Source organism: Myodes glareolus, chromosome 7 (genome assembly GCF_982192425.1).
Source record: "Myodes glareolus chromosome 7, mMyoGla1.1, whole genome shotgun sequence".
Classification (NCBI taxonomy): domain Eukaryota; kingdom Metazoa; phylum Chordata; class Mammalia; order Rodentia; family Cricetidae; genus Myodes; species Myodes glareolus.
Window position 1 is genome coordinate 59,508,141 of NC_142032.1, and position 19,115 is coordinate 59,527,255.

The following is a 19,115-nucleotide window of genomic DNA, read 5'->3' on the forward strand; positions in this document are numbered from 1 at the left end:
CTGGGAACCGAAGACTGTATGGGCCTTTGGGTCTCCGGGAGACAAGACAGCTCCAGCAGGGTTTGTGACACTGCCTAGCCATGTCTATTGGAGGACCAGCATTTGGCCATTCCCACTGCGTGCCCTTGAGTTCTTCTTAGCTTGGTCAGCAGGATAGCTGCTGAGATCACCTGCTTTGGGATGTGGAAGGGAAGAAGTATCTACCTCAAGGTGCGAGAATTTGTAATCAGGTCTGAGAGAACCTGCAGGACAGCCTGCGAGGCTGGCAGGAGGGGCAGCTAGCTGGGCATCAAATCCTGTGGGGGCTTGTAGATGAGGAAGTGACTGGTGAGAGCAGATGTCAGCCAGGGAGGGTCAGCAGATTCTCGGGGCGGGGGGAGTGGTTAGTTTACTTGATGCCTCTGACGAAGTTTCATTTGTTGCTTATACCGATTGGGGCTTGGGGTGGAACCCACAGCCATGGGAACACACCTGGACCACCAGTGAAGGCTTCACAAATGGAAGTGCACCCTTCCTCGGGGCACAGAGGAGAGGCAGCATCAGCTGTGGTGACACACACCAGTAAGCCCAGTACTTGAAAGAGGAAAAGAGGAGAATCACAGGTTCAAGGTCATCCTCAACTATATATTGAGCTTGGGGTCAGCCTGGGCTATATGAGAAAGAGAGAGAGAAAAAATATGAATATTTTTTAGGTTACAGTTTAGTGGTAGAACATTTGCAGGTAGGTAGAAGCATATGCAAACACTAGAGAGCACTCCAAACCTGATGAGGCGTCCTGGAGCCTCATTGTCCGACTCTCGGGCAGGAGAATCAGTGGCCCAACTGGAGCTGTTCATTGTGGATGGGGGGCAGGACATGATGTGTCCCATGGTCTAGGGTGTGAGTGCATCCCTTTGTTTCTCGGCATAGGAAATATTTTGGCGAGAAGGTTGGCCTGTACTTTGCCTGGCTTGGCGCCTACACCCAAATGCTCATCCCCGCCTCGATCGTGGGTGTCATTGTCTTCCTCTATGGATGTGCCACTGTGGACGAAAACATCCCCAGGTAGGCACCAACCCTGCGCTCTGTGGGAGACACGATAATGAGGGGCACCCATGTTCTGAGACTGCCCAGAGGATCTGAGCTCTCACACCCATGACCAGCTGCAGGACCTTCTTGGCACTGTGCCCCTGCCATGGAGCTGTGGATTGGCACGTTGTTGCCGCTCCTGATCAGGAGAGAACCCTGTGTCTGTCAGCTGGGGAGGAGGTGGGGTCTTGTCAGACCACAAAGACCATATCTGACCCATTTTGCCTCTGTGATGTTTTATTTTAATTATATGTGTATGTGTGTATTGTATGTGTGTGCATACAATATGTATGTACCTAGTATGTACTTAGTACCCATGGCGGCCAGAAGAGAGCAACATATCATCCTGGAGCTGGAATTAAAGATGGCTGTGAGCTGCTACATGGGTTCTGGGACTCTAACCCAGGTCCTCTGGAAGATCAGCCAGTACTCTTAACCACTGAGCCATCTCTCCTGCCCCTTCCATAATGTTTTAATATGTGAATAAGGCAACTGCTATTCCTTTCACCCAAATTCCCTCCCAAGTTTCCTCAGTCTTAAATAGGAGAAAGCTTGTCCCTGTGTCTGCATGGACAATATAAGACTTCGGGATAATGCAATGCATGCTGGGGTTTGCTGATGGGACAGACGAAAATGGCTGAGACTTGGAGGTGGCAAGGCTGCTTGTCCGCTGCCAGAGATAAAAGCTTGTGAGGGTCAGGTAGTGGAATAGGGCCGTTCCCGTGATGTCCCTGAATAGAAGGGGCTCTGCCAACTAGGGTGTGGACTCCCCAAGAGAGGGCACCAAGGTTCTTTACTCTGGCAACTCCGCTTCCTCAAGTCATATGGTCAGAAAGGAAAGTGGCGTCCAGCAGCACAGATGAAGCCAGTACCCAGGCCTGTCCAACCCTGGCTTCTGCCCCAGTTGATCTTGCATGGCAGCCAGAGGCATGGAGTCCCCCTTGGAGTCCATCAGACAAGGCTGAGGTCTCAGGGAGGTGGTGGCCAATGACGTATCACCCTGTGCACCCTGCCCCACCTATCCTCTCTGAGTACTGGACCTTCAGACTGTATTTCTTGATTTTGGCCGAGCTTAAGGCCCCCAGAAAAAGGGCTTTTGTCTGGCTGCTGGCATTTGTATTGGAAGCTGAGGCTGGTGTGGGGGTGGGAGGGCACAACTCAGACAAACTGTAAGACATGCAGGCAGGAAGGCGGGTGGGCGGGCCGAACTGTGTCTTGGCACCGCCTGGTGCCAGTCTTGGGCCAAACAGACAGCATGACCCTGAGGTGCGTACTGGCACAGCAGGAATGCCCTTCTACCCACCAGCTCCTAAGAAGAGGGAGCTCAGACCAGACCAGTAACAACTGGACTCATGCCTGCTAATCTGTCTCAGTGAGAGGAGAGAGACGGGCCCTGAAGGAACGAACAAGGCCTGGGCATCTGGTGGCATTGCTCTCATTTAAGGCCCCAGGAAGATGGCAACAGCAGTGGCCACATTGGGTCTGAGGGGCACCTTTGAAAGGGCCAGCCACATGCTAGTCCATCTTGCCGCACCTTCCCAGCCATCCGACAGCATTGTGCCCCTTATACTCAGCTCGTCTTGGTAGACTGGGAAACCAAGGCAACTGAACTCAGCACCCTTCCCAAGGCTGCACGATCACCCACGCCAGAGCTGAGACTTCAGAGCCTCGAACTCTAGAGCACACAGTTCCTCTCTCCTGGGTGCCCGCCTCTCTCCCGTGTGTGTGTGTGTGTGCGTGTGTGCGTGTGTGCGTGTGTGCGTGCGTGCGTGTGTGTGTGTGTGTGTGCGTGCGTGCGTGTGTGTGTGTGTGTGCGCGCGTGTACGTTTTCTGAAACTTAGAAGCCAACAGCAGCAGAGGAGGAGCTTCACCACTAGTCTGTGTGGTGTTCCCTGACCTGAGGGGCTAGCACACTGCAATTCCACCTTTGTAAATGGGAGCAGGAGCCTGGAGAAGAAAAGTAAATTCCTTAGGGCCACGCAGAAAGGTGAGACTTGAACCCTAATCTTTCAGTGAGAGCACTGCACACACACACACACAAAATTTCATGTGGATCCAGAAATCTGAAGAAAAAAAGCTAAATTACCCGCTTCAGCTTTCTCCCGGATGGCCATCTGACCCCTGGGAATGAGTTCTCCAGCCTGTGCATCTATTTTTAGATCAGGGTCAGGTCCAAGTTCAAAGGAAGGAGAGTCAGGGCAGGCGGTGGCTAGAGGGCGGTATTCCCGCCCCTCTCCTCCTTTACCAGAAATGTTGAGCCTGATGCTGGAGGTCTTGACCATGATCACAGAGCTCAGAACAGTGTAGAACAGCCTAGAAGCCTGACCTCAGCAGGGGGCCTGTGACCCTGGGAGCCATTCTAAGTACAGGGCTTTGTTCAGAGAATGGGGTCCACCTTGCTGCGTGGCCCTAAGGAATTTTTTTTTCTTCTCCAGGCTCCAGGCTTCTCCATTTACAAAGGTGGGATTGCAGTGTGCTAGCCCTCAGGCCAGGGAACACCACTCAGGCACATGATGAGGCCCCTCCTCTGCTGCTGGTGGCTTCTAAGTTTGTGCCAGCATGTGTAGGGGAGGGCCTGGGTCCTCACCTCCTGAAGTATTGCCTCAGAACCTAGCCAAGGTTGTTCACCCACTCCATTGACCAGGACCTACCATCCGGAAGCCTGCTGTCTCTTGAGTGGGCCCCTCGGGGTGCCTGGAGACCTGGCAGTTTGGGGGCATGCTCCTTTGAGAGTAGTTCACCCCAGAGAGGAGTCCTGGGCACCCTTTCTCCATCTTTTTAGCTGCCCAGTTTGTCCTGTAAGGGTCATGGCCTGATGCCCAGTGCTACCAGAGAATCACTCAGCATGGGTCTGGCCACAGTGAGGGCCTCCTGGCTGCAGTTCACTCCATCCTTCCCTTGGGCGTCCAAGCCTGACCATGGAAGTAACTGGCCTCCATGCGTGTAGCACAGCTTTGACAGGACCTGGGCACGGTAGGAAGGCTGGCTGGGGATCCTGGGCCATGGAGGTGTCAGGGGTGTTGATCTCAGGTATCACTGTCTAAGGTTCACCCCAGAGGAGACACTCTGGTGACTCTTTCTGCCTCAAGAAGAATATGGGCAGGGGTGGGTGTTTTAGACCTGGCTGTATCAGGGTTCTGTTCAAGGTGAAGATCCAGGGCCCTATCCCCAAACCACGGGAGCTTAAGTTGGACAACATCAGGGTCTTGAATGTAGCCTGGGGCTCTGGTTAGGAATGGGTCACATGCCTGTGACGCTTGTGGCAGGGAGAGGGGACAGAGTGGCTGCAGCTAACCAACCTGCCTTGACTGTGACTACCAGGGCCACCCTCCATGGTCCCTGGGAAGTAGACTGGAACTTAAGGATTTGAGGCCACCTCTATCTTGCAGCATGGAGATGTGTGACCAGAGACACAATATCACCATGTGTCCCCTGTGTGACAAGACCTGCAGCTACTGGAAGATGAGCTCGGCCTGTGCCACAGCCCGTGCCAGTCACCTCTTTGACAACCCTGCCACCGTCTTCTTCTCTGTGTTTATGGCCCTCTGGGGTAAGTGGATCCTTCCATTCGGACCACCCACATGGCAGGGACGGGAACACTCTCTTCTGACTCCGAATCTAATGGTCCACAGGGTCTGTATACTGGTTGTGAAAGAGGGTCACAGAGTGTGCCTGATGGCCACAGATTTGCACCATATCCAGGATGGGCACAGCTCTTTGGCTCTTTCAACCTGGTCAAAAGGTATCAGGGTGGGCCAGGATCTGAGAAACCCTGCATGTGGATTGTCACCCAGAGGGTCATGCGTGATCTGAAGTCACCCAACTCCAAGCAGCAATGGCTGAATTAAATTTGCCATCCTCAAGTCTGAGCCTGATCAGAGTCAGAGACAACTGGCTATTCCCCACAGAGACTCTAGCCTCAGCCGCCACGGTCTGGGGCCCAGACTTCAACTTTGAAGACAGGCTAGGCTGGGAAGTGTAGCTGTTGCATATCTACAGATGATCACCATGATAATGATGATGATTTTGTGTGTGTGTGTGTGTGTGTGTGTGTGTGTGTGTGTACACGTGCACACGTGCGTGCACATATATGCATGGTGGCCAGAGGATTCTCACATATTGATCTTCAGGGGCTGTCTACGGTCTCTGTGGGAGATTTTGTGTGATTGCTTATTGCATTTTATCTATTATTTATATTTGTTGTATGCATGTAGAGGGTTGCACATGAGCCATGGCATATGTGTGGAGGTCAGAGGACACTATTCTAGAGCTGGTTCTCTCCTTCTACCATGTGACCAAAGGTTACTTGGATTATCAGGTTTGGTGGCAAGTATGTTTGCCCTCAGAGCCATCTCACCAACCCCATCTTCTGTTTTAGGAGACAGTGTCTCTTCCTGACCTTGAACTCACTATGTAATAATGTTGGACAAACTGTCCAGGGAACTCCAAGATTCTCTTATCTCTATCTCCCCAACACTGGGATTAGAAGTACATGCCACAGCACCCAGCTTTTTACATGAGTTGTAGGGGCTGAACTCGGGTGCTCATGCTTGTACAACAAAACCTTTACCCCAGAGCAAGCTCCCCGGTCCTCCCTAGGTGATGTGACGGCAAACGAGACAAGTCCCTTCTTTGCCAGCACGACTTTACACAACCTTGCCAGTAGGGGATACAGGATTCACACGGGGGCAGCTATTATTCCCACCCAGGCTGCAGGTTCTGAACATGCACCTCCAGGGCTCCCAGGTGGTAGGAGTGAAGGGCTTGGAGACCTAGGGGAGGTAACACAAGAGGGCTGCCTGGAAGAGGTGGAAAACTCTTGAGCTGAGCTGTGGTAACCTGGTAAGTGGCATTTGAGTCAGAGAGGCCTCACTTTATCCCCTCAGTCTCAGCTGGCTGACTGGCTGCAGGGCAGGAACAAGGGCCAGGACAGCCTTGGACTCTCTTGGCTGTGCCCAGTGGGAATGTGAAAAGCCACTGTAAACCAAGAGGCTGATGGTCTGTGGTAATTCTGGGTCCCTTCCCTGTCTATGCAGCCTTGGTCTGTGATGACTGGACAAAAACCTTACTAACAGGGAAGAGCTGTAAAAGATGTAGCAGAATCTCCTGTCCACCTGGGTCTCAGACAGCCCACTTTCCCTGCTGTCTGAAGGGCCCAGGCTGGGGCTTGCCCTTGGCGCCGATGCTCTGCTGCAGCAGCCCGGGGTTGGGCTGAACTGTGAGGCAGGTGTGCATGCAGCATGAGACATGCAACAGGTAAGAGTCATAGTGGAGGGCCTGGCGGGTTGTTCATTGCTGCCTGTTAAGCCACTAAGTGGCCCAGTGTGTTTACGCCCCTGGGACTTTGATTAGGACTCCAGGCTCTAAGCTCAGCTCCTCATCTGTCTATAAGGTAGGCACGAGATGAGAGAAGACAGGCCATGATTACAGCCTCAGTCCATGTTCCGCTAAAAGCCAGCCCTTCTGTAAATGGTTGCTGCTACTGAACACATTGGAATTGTGTGGGGAGTTAAAGAAAATGCCTATCAATGCCCAGGTGGCTTGGGAAATGGATCATTAAGTAAGAGTTCTTGCCATGGAGGCATGAGAATCTGAGTTCAAATCCCCAGAATCCCTGTTTACAGAGAGAGAGAGAGAGAGAGAGAGAGAGAGAGAGAGAGAGAGAGAGAGAAACTGACTGTGTGTGCCTGCAACCTCAGAACTTTGGGGTCATTGACAGGACAACCATTGGGGCTTTGGGGCTGCCAGAGTCTCTTAAAAGACTTATCAGTCAGTGTTTAAGGGGTGTTGCCAAGTATTCATCACCTCAGAAACCACAGGAAGCAAGCCCGGATGTGTTCAGTGCTCTTAAGTCTCAACAGCTAGGATTCCAAGGAAACAGTATGTGCAAAGGCCCTGGGGGTGAGGCGCAGGGCTCTGAAGGAGCCTGCTGCTGCAGGAAATGGGTGGGAGCATGTCAGGGGATCTTAGAGAGGCCAGCAGCGACCTGCTCTAAAGAACGTCATGTTCTTGTTAGGAATACTCAGAAGCCAGCACTCTGGGTCACTGTGTCATGGGTGTTTTCTGTCTTACACTTGAGTCAGGCCATACATGGCAGAGAAAGTCCTGCAGCGATTGATCAGGAAGGACTCAATTGCAATGGAGGACAGCGGCCGGAGTGTTCTGTGAGCTTCGGTGCGCTCGGGTCCACCACACTCACACAGTGCATCGCTGCTCCTTGGGAGGAGCCACCTTGTGGTTGTGTGAGACAATGAAGTCCCTCCCTGGAGAATTCTAGGAAGGAAGGTGGAAGGGGAACATCTAGAGCCTCAGCCCCCCTCAAAGTTCCCCCAGGGTGAGGGCTTCTTGAAGAGGAAGGACACCTCCCCTGGAGAAGACGTGGTATGCCCCGCACTTCATTTGAACGCAGTCCTTCCTGAGATCTTGGGAGAGAGCTGACTGCAGCCCAGAGATGGAAACCATGGCCTCCCTCGGCAGAACCTGATTTTATTTGTCGGTTTGTGTTTTGTGTAGGTGGGCTAGGGCCGGAACTAGCGCCTCCTGCAGCCAGCTTTCTAAGAGCTAAGCATAGGCTCTGCCTGCTGAGCTGTGCCCAGCCCTAAAGGCTCCTGAAGGGTCCCCACCCAAGTTTCACCCACATGGCCTTACCTTGAGGGTAGAAAGTATTCTCGCACAACAGATGAAGTCCTGTCACAGGTAGTCTGTGACACACCCACTAATCGTGGTCTCTCCCATGTGTACAGAGCCATCCATCTTAGCCGTGCAAGGCCTGTGGTGCTTACTCTATGTCATGTTCCAGGGAAGGCAGGATCTGGTGTCTTTTTTTTTTTTTTTAATATGGGATTTCATGAAGCCCACACTGACCTCAGGATCAGGGGTGTGTGTCATCATGGCCATACAGATTCTGCATAGTTTCAGCATTTCTTTCATTCTTCCCTCATTCCTGCCCCATTACTGCTGCCTAGGCAGGGGCACACACTGCTCACCTAGGACACCCCCACAGTGACACCTCCTGCCTTCCTTCCCCCCGTGACCACAGCACACATATTAGTGTGAGCTGTGCCAGGTTAGTCACGTTGGTCCAGCTTGTTCACTAGCTTACTGGCCTCGTAGCATACATAGCAATCTCGGGGCCTCATCTCAGCTGCCCCCTAACAGGTGTGTGTGTGTGTGTGTGTGTGTGTGTGTGTGTGTTTACCTGCGTGTTTTGAAGCCATCCCTGTGAAGATGAACAGAAGGGACACTCATACCTTTTCTCAGGGGGCCAGAGTCATTTGCCCATTTTCCTCCCAGTGAGGGTGGGGCTTGTCATCCAGGATCCTTCAGGGAACTTACTAAAGAGCAAATTCTAGGGCTGTGGTGCAGGTCAGAGAGGGATGCTACGCCTTCATGAAGCCCTGGGTTCAGTCCCTAGCACAAAAAAAAAAAAAAAAGGAAAATCCTGGATACCATGTCTGACCTACTGAATTGTTACCCAGGATCCCAAATCTGCCTGATGAACAAGGTTGGTGGGCTTCCCTGTGCCTGCAGACATCTGGAGGGTTCTGAAGCTCAGAAAGGTTAAATGGTTTGCAGGAGATTACACAGGCTAAGAGATTGATGATGGCTCTGCCACCAGCCTGTCTGCCTGTCTGCCTCTAAGGTCCACCTAAGGGCTCTGTTTGGAACTTGTCATTTAAATGTTCTCCTAGCCCCTGCAAGATGCCCACCTGAGAAAACAGATGTGTGCCTTAAGCTGTTAATGAGGGCACATGGACAGGAGTTGCCCAGCATGGGTTCTTCACCTTAATTGCTTGTGTGTGGTGGGGCAGCCAGTCAGCCACTCTTTATTGAACATTTACTCTTCCCAGAGCTGTCAGGGCCAGAACAAGGACCCAGGCAGCCCTAACCAGCCAAGCTCATCCCCAGTCCTCAGCGAGTCAATTAAACAGCTAAGCAGCAGTGAAAAGCAGAGAGGAGAGTCACTCTGTGAGGCCACCTTGGGAAGAGGGACAAAGAGGTCCCGAGACTCCTGAGTCTGTCCTCGGGGTCCGGACATGAGGTTCAGGGTTAAACAGGGGACAGGAGGTGTGCATAGCTAAGCAGTCCTGGTCAGGGTGTGATCCTGCCCATCACTGACCCATCACTGTCAGCTCCAGGCTCTCCTGCAAGGCGGTCTGACAAGTTCTCAGAACTCTGAGATCTCTCTGGGAGACAGGCTCCCCCTCTGGCTGGCACCAGGCTTCAGCCTTTCTCTTCCCCAGCGTGAGACTCCTGGGAAAATTCCAAAGCCCTGGGGTCCATTGTTTGAACAGCCTGATGGCCGAAGGGAGGGGCACATGAGCCTCTTCAGAATTTCTTTGCTCCGGCTAGGGTGGTGAGGGTTTGTCAGTCTCCTCTCTGAGACCTTGTTACATCGCGTCTTCAAAGCACTACCGGGCCTGAGGAAGAGCAGCTAGGAGCTTTCATTCTCCTGTGGCTGGGGTCTCACCAGCATGTCTCCATTGTGTGCCTGTCCATCAAGTAGAGAAGCAAGGACTGGCTCACTCCACACCCACCCGCTTGAGAGAAAGCAAAAAAAGAGGGAAAAGCCAGCCCCCTCCAGTGAGGCCTTCCTTCAGATAAAGGAAGCTTATGTGGAAAGGAAAGAAGCAAGAAGGGGCCCGCAGGAGAGAGCTGGGGGAAGAAGTAGAAAACGTAGGAAAACCCACCCTGGGCCCTTTGCACAGCCGCACAGCGAGCTGTCAAGGCCGTTAGGAGATCTCAAATCCCTCATCAATTACCCGTTCATTACCCTCTGAAGGATTAGTTCTCCCCAAATCCCTCCCTCCATTGAGGCCTTTTCCTGCACTCCAGCTGTTCCCAGCTCTGCACAATGGCAGGCCTGCGGGACTGTTCCTGCTGGCTGCAATGAGGAGTGGGGCTCACTGTCCCCCAGAACTGCCGTTTTCATCTTTAAAACTGCTTTTTAATCTTTGCCTCAGGAGCGTGGGCTCGGCAATCCCGGCTTCCGACAGCCCCTGCCTGCAACGTCTGGCATCTTAAAGCTTGGAATGAAATGTCACGTTGAGCAACTCTGAGCCCATTTAGCTATTTGCCGCCATCAATTTTCTGACATTATAGAATAATCACAGGTCTTAATCGTCTGCCAGTTTTGCACAGAACAAAGGATGGTGATTTCTGACCAGTGGCAGGGGCTGGAGGGACTGCTGAATGGCATGTCAGATTTGAGCCTGAGATCTGATGATGTTGCCCCAAACTGGGCCCCTTCATCTCAAGTTGGAAGGGGACATCAGGAGACTTACACTGTGACAATCTGCTGAGATCAAAAGGCCAGTGGTGGGTCATGAACTGAACTTTTGTATTGAGTGGGTAGGGTCCCAGTGACCCATGTAAAAATGCAGAGCTTCCATTGTCTGCACTGAAGGCTCAGCAATGGAGAGTTCCCAGACTCTGTAGCTCCCTGGACACCCAGCTCTGAGCCCTAGCTGGGCAAGCATCTCCCCTGCTGGGAATAACTACCACAGGTGTCACTCTCAGGAGTGCACCCCATTTCTTTGCATTGTCTGAAGGCTGGACATCCCAGATCCAGGTCCTGTGGGGATGCCCGGTCCTGGTGCTTAGATGGCTCTTTCTCACTGTGTCCTCACACAATAAGAATCCCCTCAATAAGGGTACTAATCCCACCCTCAAGGGTTCCAGTGGCCCCACTTCCTACAGCATCACTTTGGGGTGAAGACCTCAACACTGAAATTTACACAAAATTTACACAAAATGTGCCATAATCAGAAACCCATCAGGAAGCTAATGCACAAATGATAAAATATGACACATACCATCACATGATATACCATCACATGATATACCATCACATGATATACCATCACATGATATACCATCACATGATATACCATCACATGATATACCATCACATGATAGCACTTAGCCAGTATTTACAAAAATAAGAAAGCTGGGGATAGGGATGTGGCCGGGTCAGCAAGAGGACTTGTACAAACTTGAGAACCTGAGTTCTAATCTCAAGAACCCAAGTAAAGATTTGCCATAAATGTTCTAGATGTTCCCACGTTTGGGCCACACAGAACAATGACAACATTGCATGCAGTCCCTGACCTGTGTTGTGTTGACTGGTAGAGGAGGCGTCCTTCAGAGTAGCTGGAAGGCGAGAGCAGGCCCCACCTGCTCGGAGCACACAGAGCTCCACAGGACACACACCCAGCCCTTCTCCCACTGGGGAGACTGAGACTGGCGGAGCCCACTCGCGTGTTAAGCTCATGCCCAGGTCTCACTCACCACCCAGTGCAGGACCCTCCAAGGAAAGACAATTATGTGACATACTGTAGCCAAAACAAATGTTTAAGTGAGCAGGACTGTGCCTCGGTGCTGTTCAGCCCTGACCTAGTCCCACTCGCTGTCTGTCTTGTGCTGCCCCAGCCTGTGCACTCCACGCCAAGGTGGTGAGCTTACTATTCAGACTCCATGCACTGCTCACCCCTATGTGGCTGGAAAAGTCTTCCCTTCCACAAGCCATGTTGACATCACAAGATCAGGGTACAGGTCTCTCCATTTATTGAGATGGCCCGGGTGCCTCTGTTTGTGTCTGGGAAGTAGGGTGTGTTAACCCAGCTTCAGTGGCCCTGGGGATTAGGAAGAAGGGGGTCCATGTGGGAAGATGCTGTGTGCCTTAACTGTTATATGATGGTATATGTTACATGTGGTGTCAGCACTAGGAAAAGCATCTAGCAGGATTCACGGTGGGAGAATGGACCACAGGAGAACTCTGGGAAGATGAGTGATCGACTTCCTTCTTGCCCTTGCTCAGTCCACATGGAAGAAACGTTTTTTCCATTGATCTGATGGCCAGCACTGGGGTCTGACCCTGCCTGTCTTGATCCCCTCCTGCAGCCTCATCTGAGCACAGCCTCGTCCTCTGCTGCATCTCAGCACAGTGCCCAGACCCCAACTGGTGTGCACCGTGGGCCTGTGGCCAAGCACAGAATATCCAGCTCCAGCCTCCTAGTGCCAGCTCTGGCCTCTGACTCATAAGAAAGAAACAGACAATTCTGATTCTCATATTAAGTATTTATATTTCTCGGCATAGTCAGGGATTGTCGGGTCCTAGTCAGTCTGAATCTCAGCAGGTTAGAGCCCTCGCACCTCCCTTCAGACAACAAAGAGTGTTCCAGAACCAGCTGAGTGCTGTGACCTTAGGCACATTGCTTAACCTTTCTGCTTCTCTGTTTCCTCCTGCAAAAAGAGCATGCTCAGTGTGATACGATGGTGCACTGGGTCAGAGGCAGGAGGAACTCAGTGAGTTCAAGGCCAGCCTGGTCTACGTAAGTGAGTTCCCGACCAGCTAGAACTGAATGGAGAGACCCTGTCTAAAAAAAGAAGAAAAGAAAAAGAAAAGCTCAAATTCAAGGGCATATAAAATATGACTATGATTAGTTTTTTCCTTTAAGGAAATCTAGTGTCTGTCAGCATTATTCGGGTGTAGTAATTAAGCACAGACCCATGAGTCAGCCAGACTCAGTTCAGAATTCTCTCCTGCGCTTGCCCTTGGAAACAGTGTGGCTCCTCCCAAGCCTCTGTGTCCTGGTTTTTCTTTCTTATGGAATCGTTCCTTCTGTTTCTGATGCTGGTAGACATGGGGTTACCCCACTCATTCCACAGCAGTGTGGCACTCTACGGCCTGTCAGTGACTGCAGCTGGCAGGCCAGGGAGCTGGGTGTAGAGAGGAGACTAGAGGTGGTAAGGAGGAGCCCGGCTTCTCAGACTGCCTAAGATCTGGGTGCGTTGTAAGGGAGATAGAGGCCATGACATCAACACTGTAAGGAACAGGGACTTCAGGGGCAGGTGGAGATGTGCCTTGCCCTGGCCTCTGCCATGGTGCTATTTCCCAGGGCAGAGGCGTCTTTCTCCTCCCATGGACTCCCCAAGCCAGACCTTCACCCCCATTACCTCCCCACGGGCAGGAAGGGTTTCACAGAACTCTTCTAGGGACCTAAGGATGTTTGGGTGTGTTGACTTAGATGCATCTTCAGCTCAGAGCCCTGAGGTTGCCAGGCTTCTCAGCTATGATGTCTCTGTGCTGAGGGCATCCACAGTCCTTTCTTTCAGCCATCTGACTCTGCAGGCTCCCATGCTCTCTAGCCCCCTCTGCTCCTGGTCTCCAGGCGACAGCGTCTCCGTCTCCGTCCTCCATTCCTGTTCTTGAGCTTCTCATCATGGTCTCTTGAACCCGCCATGTGACTAAAATGACAGTTGCATCCCCTTATGTCTGACGAGGACATCCTGGGTAATATGTCACGGTGCATGTACCCAGTATGCACCCACCCATCCACTCAAGCATGTTCTGCCTCTTAACTGCACTGAACAGCACTGCCCTATGCATGGGTACAGACATGGTCCCTCGGGACTGCTGGCACTGACCTCGGAAGGGTTCCGTAGCAGGATGGCTGATGACTGATGGGGTAGTGGTCCCAGTCCTAGGTTTCTGAGACCTTTCGAGCTGCTCTGAGCAACTGTGACTGTGTGCTCCTCGCCCGCCACCAGACATAAGCAAAGACTTTGCGACCTGAATGGCATTTGTATTTTTTTTTTTTTGTCTTTTGGTAGCATTTTTTTCTGATTATAATGGGGGAGGATTTTGTTTTGTGTTTATTTATCTTTTGCTTGAGTTGTTGTGGTTGTGGTTTTTGGTTCCCTTGTTGAGAGCAAGGGTGAGCCCTTCCATAAACCTGTTGCTCATTTGCATGTTTTCCCCCCTTTCGAGAATTCTCTTCACCCCATTTGCTTATTTTGGTTTGGGTTTTTGCTTTTAATTGATGGATTCATTTGTATGTGGGTGCTATGTGCTGTGTGAGTTTATGTGTACTGTGTACATGTGTGAGTCCTTGGAGCAGAAGAGAGCAGAAGAGAACCTGAGTTGCAGACGGCCGTGAGCTGTCATGTGGGTGCTGGCAACTGAACCCGGGTCCTCTATAAGAGCAGAAAGTGCTCCCAACCATTGAGCTATCTCTCCAGCTCCCAGGTTTTGCTTATTTTATTTTCTTTGTTTGAAACAAGAACTTACACTGAAGCACAGATTGTCCTCAAATTCATGGTGAGTGTCCAGCCTCATCCTTACAAGTACTGGAATGACAGACATCACCATGCCTGTTCACACCCTTCAAGCCCAGGCTGGCTTCGAACTCACTGTATAGACAAGGATGACCTTAAACTCCTGATTCCCCTACCTCTACCTCCCGAGTGCTGGGATTACAGGAGTGCGACTCCGCACCCGGTTTCTACAGTGCGGAGGATGAAATTTAGAGTCCTGAATGCTAGGCGAGCTCTTTGACCATAGTTAGCCCACTTTTGATCAGAGTGTTTCTTGTAAAGCCATCTGAATTCATTTCAGGTGAACAGCCGCAGCCTGTACAGACTGGCGTTCTGTCAGCCATCTCTTTGCTCGGTTGTTCCTTCAGCTGTGTGGAATCTCTTTGATTTAATGTGCCCGTGCCCCCATTTGTCTGCTGGTTTATTGCTGCTACTGTTGCTGTTTCCCTTGCATTGACTTTTAGATTCTTGCCCTCTAGTCCTTGCCCAGAGAAATATCCAGGCAGGTCTTTGAATAGCATCCCCTCCCTGAGCCTCTCCGCTCCTTGGGTACTGCATTTCCCAGGTTCCCCTGCATTCCCACTTCCTAGAAGGCTTAGCTTTGAATCTCTTCTAGAAGTAGGGTTTAGTTTATTTTTATTTTGTATATATGAGTTTTGTCTACACATATATCTGTGCACCACATGTATGGCTGGTAACCCCAGAGACTCAAACAGTGCATCAGAACCCCTGAAATTTGAGTTCCAGATGGCAGTGAGTGGCTATGTGGATGCTGGGAATCCTGGGTCCTCTGCAAGAGCAGCCAGTGCTTTAACTGCTGAGCTGTCTTTCCAGCATAGCTTGAAGTAGTGAGAAAGAGCATTAGGATGCTCCTCCCTTCTCCTTTGTCCTGGGACAGCAGTGATAGTGGCTGCATCCTCACAGCTCTGACTTCCACTAGGAAGCCCCACGGATTCCCACCTGGGAGGGATGTCTTATTTCTGTCTTTACGTTCCACTTCTCAGATCAGCAGTTTGTGACCTATGAGCCTCAGTTTCCTTTTCTGTAAAATACTAGGCTATCAATACTGGTGGATAACTGCAGGGTTTCACAGAGACACACACTTTGCATGACAATTCTTATATATATTTAACAGACTTGATTCACTTTTATTTTTCTTGTATAAAAACCCTTATGTGGTGGCCACAGCTGAAGCCTGGGTCCTCTGAACAGAGACTCTGGTGTGGGTTTTCACAAGATGGTCAGTGAATTCCTGATAAGGAGATGTGGTGAACACAGTTTCTTTCCAGAGGTTGGGAGTCAGGTAGCTGTAGGTCTTAGAAATGGCATCAGAGGTGGCCTTGGCAATGCTGCCCAGGGTGGCAGTGCAGCCCCTGGCTGATGTGTAGCAGTCATCAATGCCAGCCATCATCAGTAGCTTCTTGGGCACAGGAGCGGAGACTATGCCAGTGCCTCTGGGGGCAGGGATGAGACGCACCAACACAGAACCACAGTGGCCTGTCACTTTGCACGGAACAGTGTGGGACTTGCCAGTCTTGTTCCCCCAGTAGCCTCTCTGCACAGGGACAATGGAAAGCTTGGCCAAGATGATGGCCCCTCGGATGGAAGTGGCTACCTCCTTGGAGTATTTAACACCGAGACCTACGTGACCATTGTAGTCCCCAATAGCGACGAAAGCCTTGAACCTGGTCTGCTGGCCTGCCCTAGTCTGCTTCTTCACGGGCATGATCTTCAGAGCCCCATCCTTTAGGGATGCTCCCAGGAAAAAGTCAATGATCTCGAACTCCTTAATGGTCAGGGAGAACAGGTAGATCTCCTCTAGGGACTTGATTTTCGTCCTTAACCAGGCAGCCCAGCATGGTGACGGGAATCCACTCCTTGTCTTCAGCTTTACGACCACGAGCCCCGCGGCCTCAGCTTTGGCCACGGCCTCGACCACGGCCGCAGCACCTCAGACCGTTACCAAATCCTCTGCGGAAGCCACCACGGCCTCCTAATCCTGGGCCACTGGGTCCTCCGGGCCCTCTTGCTGCACAGGTGTCATCCGCTATTGGTATTTTCCAGAAGAAGAAGAAGCTTGCATGGCAATTCTTGGCACAGCATCTTACATGTGGTGGCCTGGGAATCTGAAGCTCTGATGACTGCTGTCCAGTCCCCTGCCTCTGCTGACTTTCTGAGCTTGTAAAGGTTGCCTTTACAAGCTGTGTGTTTATAAACTGGCCCGTCCACACTGGAGAGCCTCTCTGGGGCATGTCCATGCCGAGTACTGTGGACAGAGGAACTAGGCCCTGTTCTTGCCCCCCAGGTACCTAGAAAGGTCACGTGCATGGACAGGGATTGTCCTGGAAGGTGGCAGGAACAGCACAGATGAAGTTTGGGGTTGGTCCTGTATAGTTTGATTTTATACAACAATGTATTATCTGAAGTCGGTAACTTTATAAAGCAAAGAGGTTCGTTTTGATTCATGATGCTGGAGGTTAAAGGGTAAGATCCCATCTCTGGGGATGACCTCGTTGCTGGCAGCATCATAGGGCAATGCAGGGCCTCGCTTGGCAAGAGACGGGGAACAATGTCTTCCCTCTTTCTACAGAGCCACAGGGGCTTGTTCACCGGGCTCCATCCTGCATACCTATATGAACTATTGCCTCCCAAAGGCCCCACCCCTGAGCAGCAGCACAGTGGGATTAGCTTCCTTTGTCTTCAAAGCTCACTTTGAAGTGATCAGATTTCAGCACTGAGTCCTGGGAGATGCTCCAGCCATATCTGCACCACAGCATCCTCTGAGGGGTCCGCTGATGTGTTTCCTTTGAAAATTTATTTATTTGTTGATTTGTTTGTTTTTGATTTTTTTGAGACAGGGTTTCTTTCTAACTTTGGAGCCTATCCTGGAACTCACTCTGTAGACCAGGCTGACCACAAACTCAGAGATCCACCTATCTCTGCCTCCCAGGTGCTGGGATTAACAGTGGGCATCACCACCGCCAGGCTAGCTATTTATTTATTTTATATTTATGCATCTACGTTGGAGTGTATGTATGTGTACCACATGAGTGCAGTACTTTAAGAGGTCAGAAGAGGGTATCAGATCTCCTGGAACTTAAGTTACTGTGGTTGTGACCGCCATGTGGGTTCTGGGAAATGAACTTGGGTCATCTGCAAAAGCAGCCAGTGTTCTTAACCACTGAACCATCTCTCCAGCCCTTGACTGGTGTTTTCTGACACTGGATGTGTATGTGTCTGTTTGGGGGTGGGGGGTGTCATCAGCTTTTCTGTGGGTTCTGGGAAATGAACTTGGGTCATCTGCAAAAGCAGCCAGTGTTCTTAACCACTGAACCATCTCTCCAGCCCTTGACTGGTGTTTTCTGACACTGGATGTGTATGTGTCTGTTTGGGGGTGGGGGGTGTCATCAGCTTTTCCTGAAGAAGGTGGCATTTGAACATTTGGTCTGTGTGGAATATAACACAGATTTGGGTGTTGTAGTCCACACCCGTGCACTCTGGAAGTAGAGGCAGGAAAACCAGGAGTTCGAGGCCAGCTTGGCTACTGCTCTAGTTTTCTATCTGTTGCTGTGATAAACACCCTGACACAGCCAGGCAGTGGCAGCGCACGCCTTTAATCCCAGCACTCAGGAGGCAGAGGCAAAACTCAACTCTGTGTGAGTTCAAGGCCAGCCTGGTCTACAGAGTGAGTTCCAGGACAGCCAGGGCTGTTACATGGAGAAACCCTGTCTCAAGAAACAAAAGCAAAACCCTGACATAAGCAATTTAGGGAGAAAGGGGTCTATTTGTCCCAGAGTTCCAGGTTACCGTCCATCACAGAGGGGGGAGCTGGGGACAGCAGTCACAAGTCTCCCACCGTCAGGGGCAGGGAGAATGACTACAGCCAGGGTAGATGCAGTCCTGAGGCTTGTTAGATAGTTTAAGGCCCAGCCTATGCATGGTGTCACCCACCTTTAGGGTGCCCCTTTGACAGTCACAACAACCCCCTATAGACAACCCACAGGTCGACCAGATCTAAAGTTGCTGGCCTGAGACTTTTCTTAAGTGATTCTCAATTGTGGCAAGATGCCAGGTAAGCGAACCACCACAGCCACACAGCAAGTTCAATGCCAGCCTCAGGTATGTGAGACCCTGTCTCTAAATAGCAAATAGCACAGGACACGGTGGCCAGTGGCGCACTCAGTGGACAGACACAGGGGATGCCTACAGGGCTTGATGCTAGTGTGAGTGCCTAGCTAACCCTCCCTCCAAAACACATACTCGTGCCCTAGGGTCCCTGAAAACAATGAGCAAGATTACCAGAGACCTAGACTTGCTAGCCAACGCCTCCCTGCCTGGCTGAGTGACCTTGGCCAGAATTTGCACCGGCCTCAGTTTCCTCATCTGCACAGTGGGAAAGCAATGGCCAGGCAGGCTCAACCCAGAGGGTTGAACCCGTTAGCTTGTGTATCTTTGGCCTTCTCTCAGCCAGTGGCATCACTGTGTTGTCCAGGGTGCTCAGTGGCCCTGACTGCTTCCCACCATTCCACAGCTGCCACCTTCATGGAGCACTGGAAACGGAAGCAGATGAGACTCAACTACCGCTGGGACCTGACAGGTTTCGAGGAGGAGGAGGTGAGTGGCTGTGTCTGCCCTCCCCAAGGCCCCCTCTGCCACTTCCTCTGGCTCACGTGGAGGCCCCAGGTCCTGACTGGCCCTTGATCCCAGGCGCGGCTCCTGTGGCTCCTCCACTCATCACCCTGGTATTCCTTGGTTGCCAGGGCAACTGTTTTCCATCTGCCAGTGTTTTCTGTCTCCATGCTTCCAAAGACACAACACCCACCAGTGTGGGCTCGGGTGCTGGCCAGGGTTCCCCACACTGACCTCATCACATCTGGGGCTGTGGGGTGTGGCCAGGAAATCACTGCTATCCACAGGCCGCCTTCCTCTCTGTGTTCCATCCAAACCAT

The 19,115-nt window shown here is 51.6% G+C and overlaps 1 protein-coding gene and 1 pseudogene across 11 annotated transcripts in view; one reads left to right on the plus strand and one right to left on the minus strand.

The window, feature by feature from the left end:
* Ano1 (anoctamin 1) overlaps nucleotides 1-19,115 on the plus strand; it is a 167,362-nt gene that overhangs the window by 112,856 nt on the left and 35,391 nt on the right. For all 11 annotated transcript variants that reach the window (XM_085693437.2, XM_085693435.2, XM_085693427.2 and 8 more), the window contains 3 exons: nucleotides 910-1,044; nucleotides 4,458-4,618; nucleotides 18,698-18,780. In XM_085693437.2, the coding sequence (XP_085549563.1) occupies nucleotides 910-1,044; nucleotides 4,458-4,618; nucleotides 18,698-18,780 (379 nt within the window). The remainder of the gene's footprint in view (nucleotides 1-909; nucleotides 1,045-4,457; nucleotides 4,619-18,697; nucleotides 18,781-19,115) is intronic.
* LOC125415912 (small ribosomal subunit protein uS5 pseudogene) lies at nucleotides 15,308-16,424 on the minus strand (annotated as a pseudogene).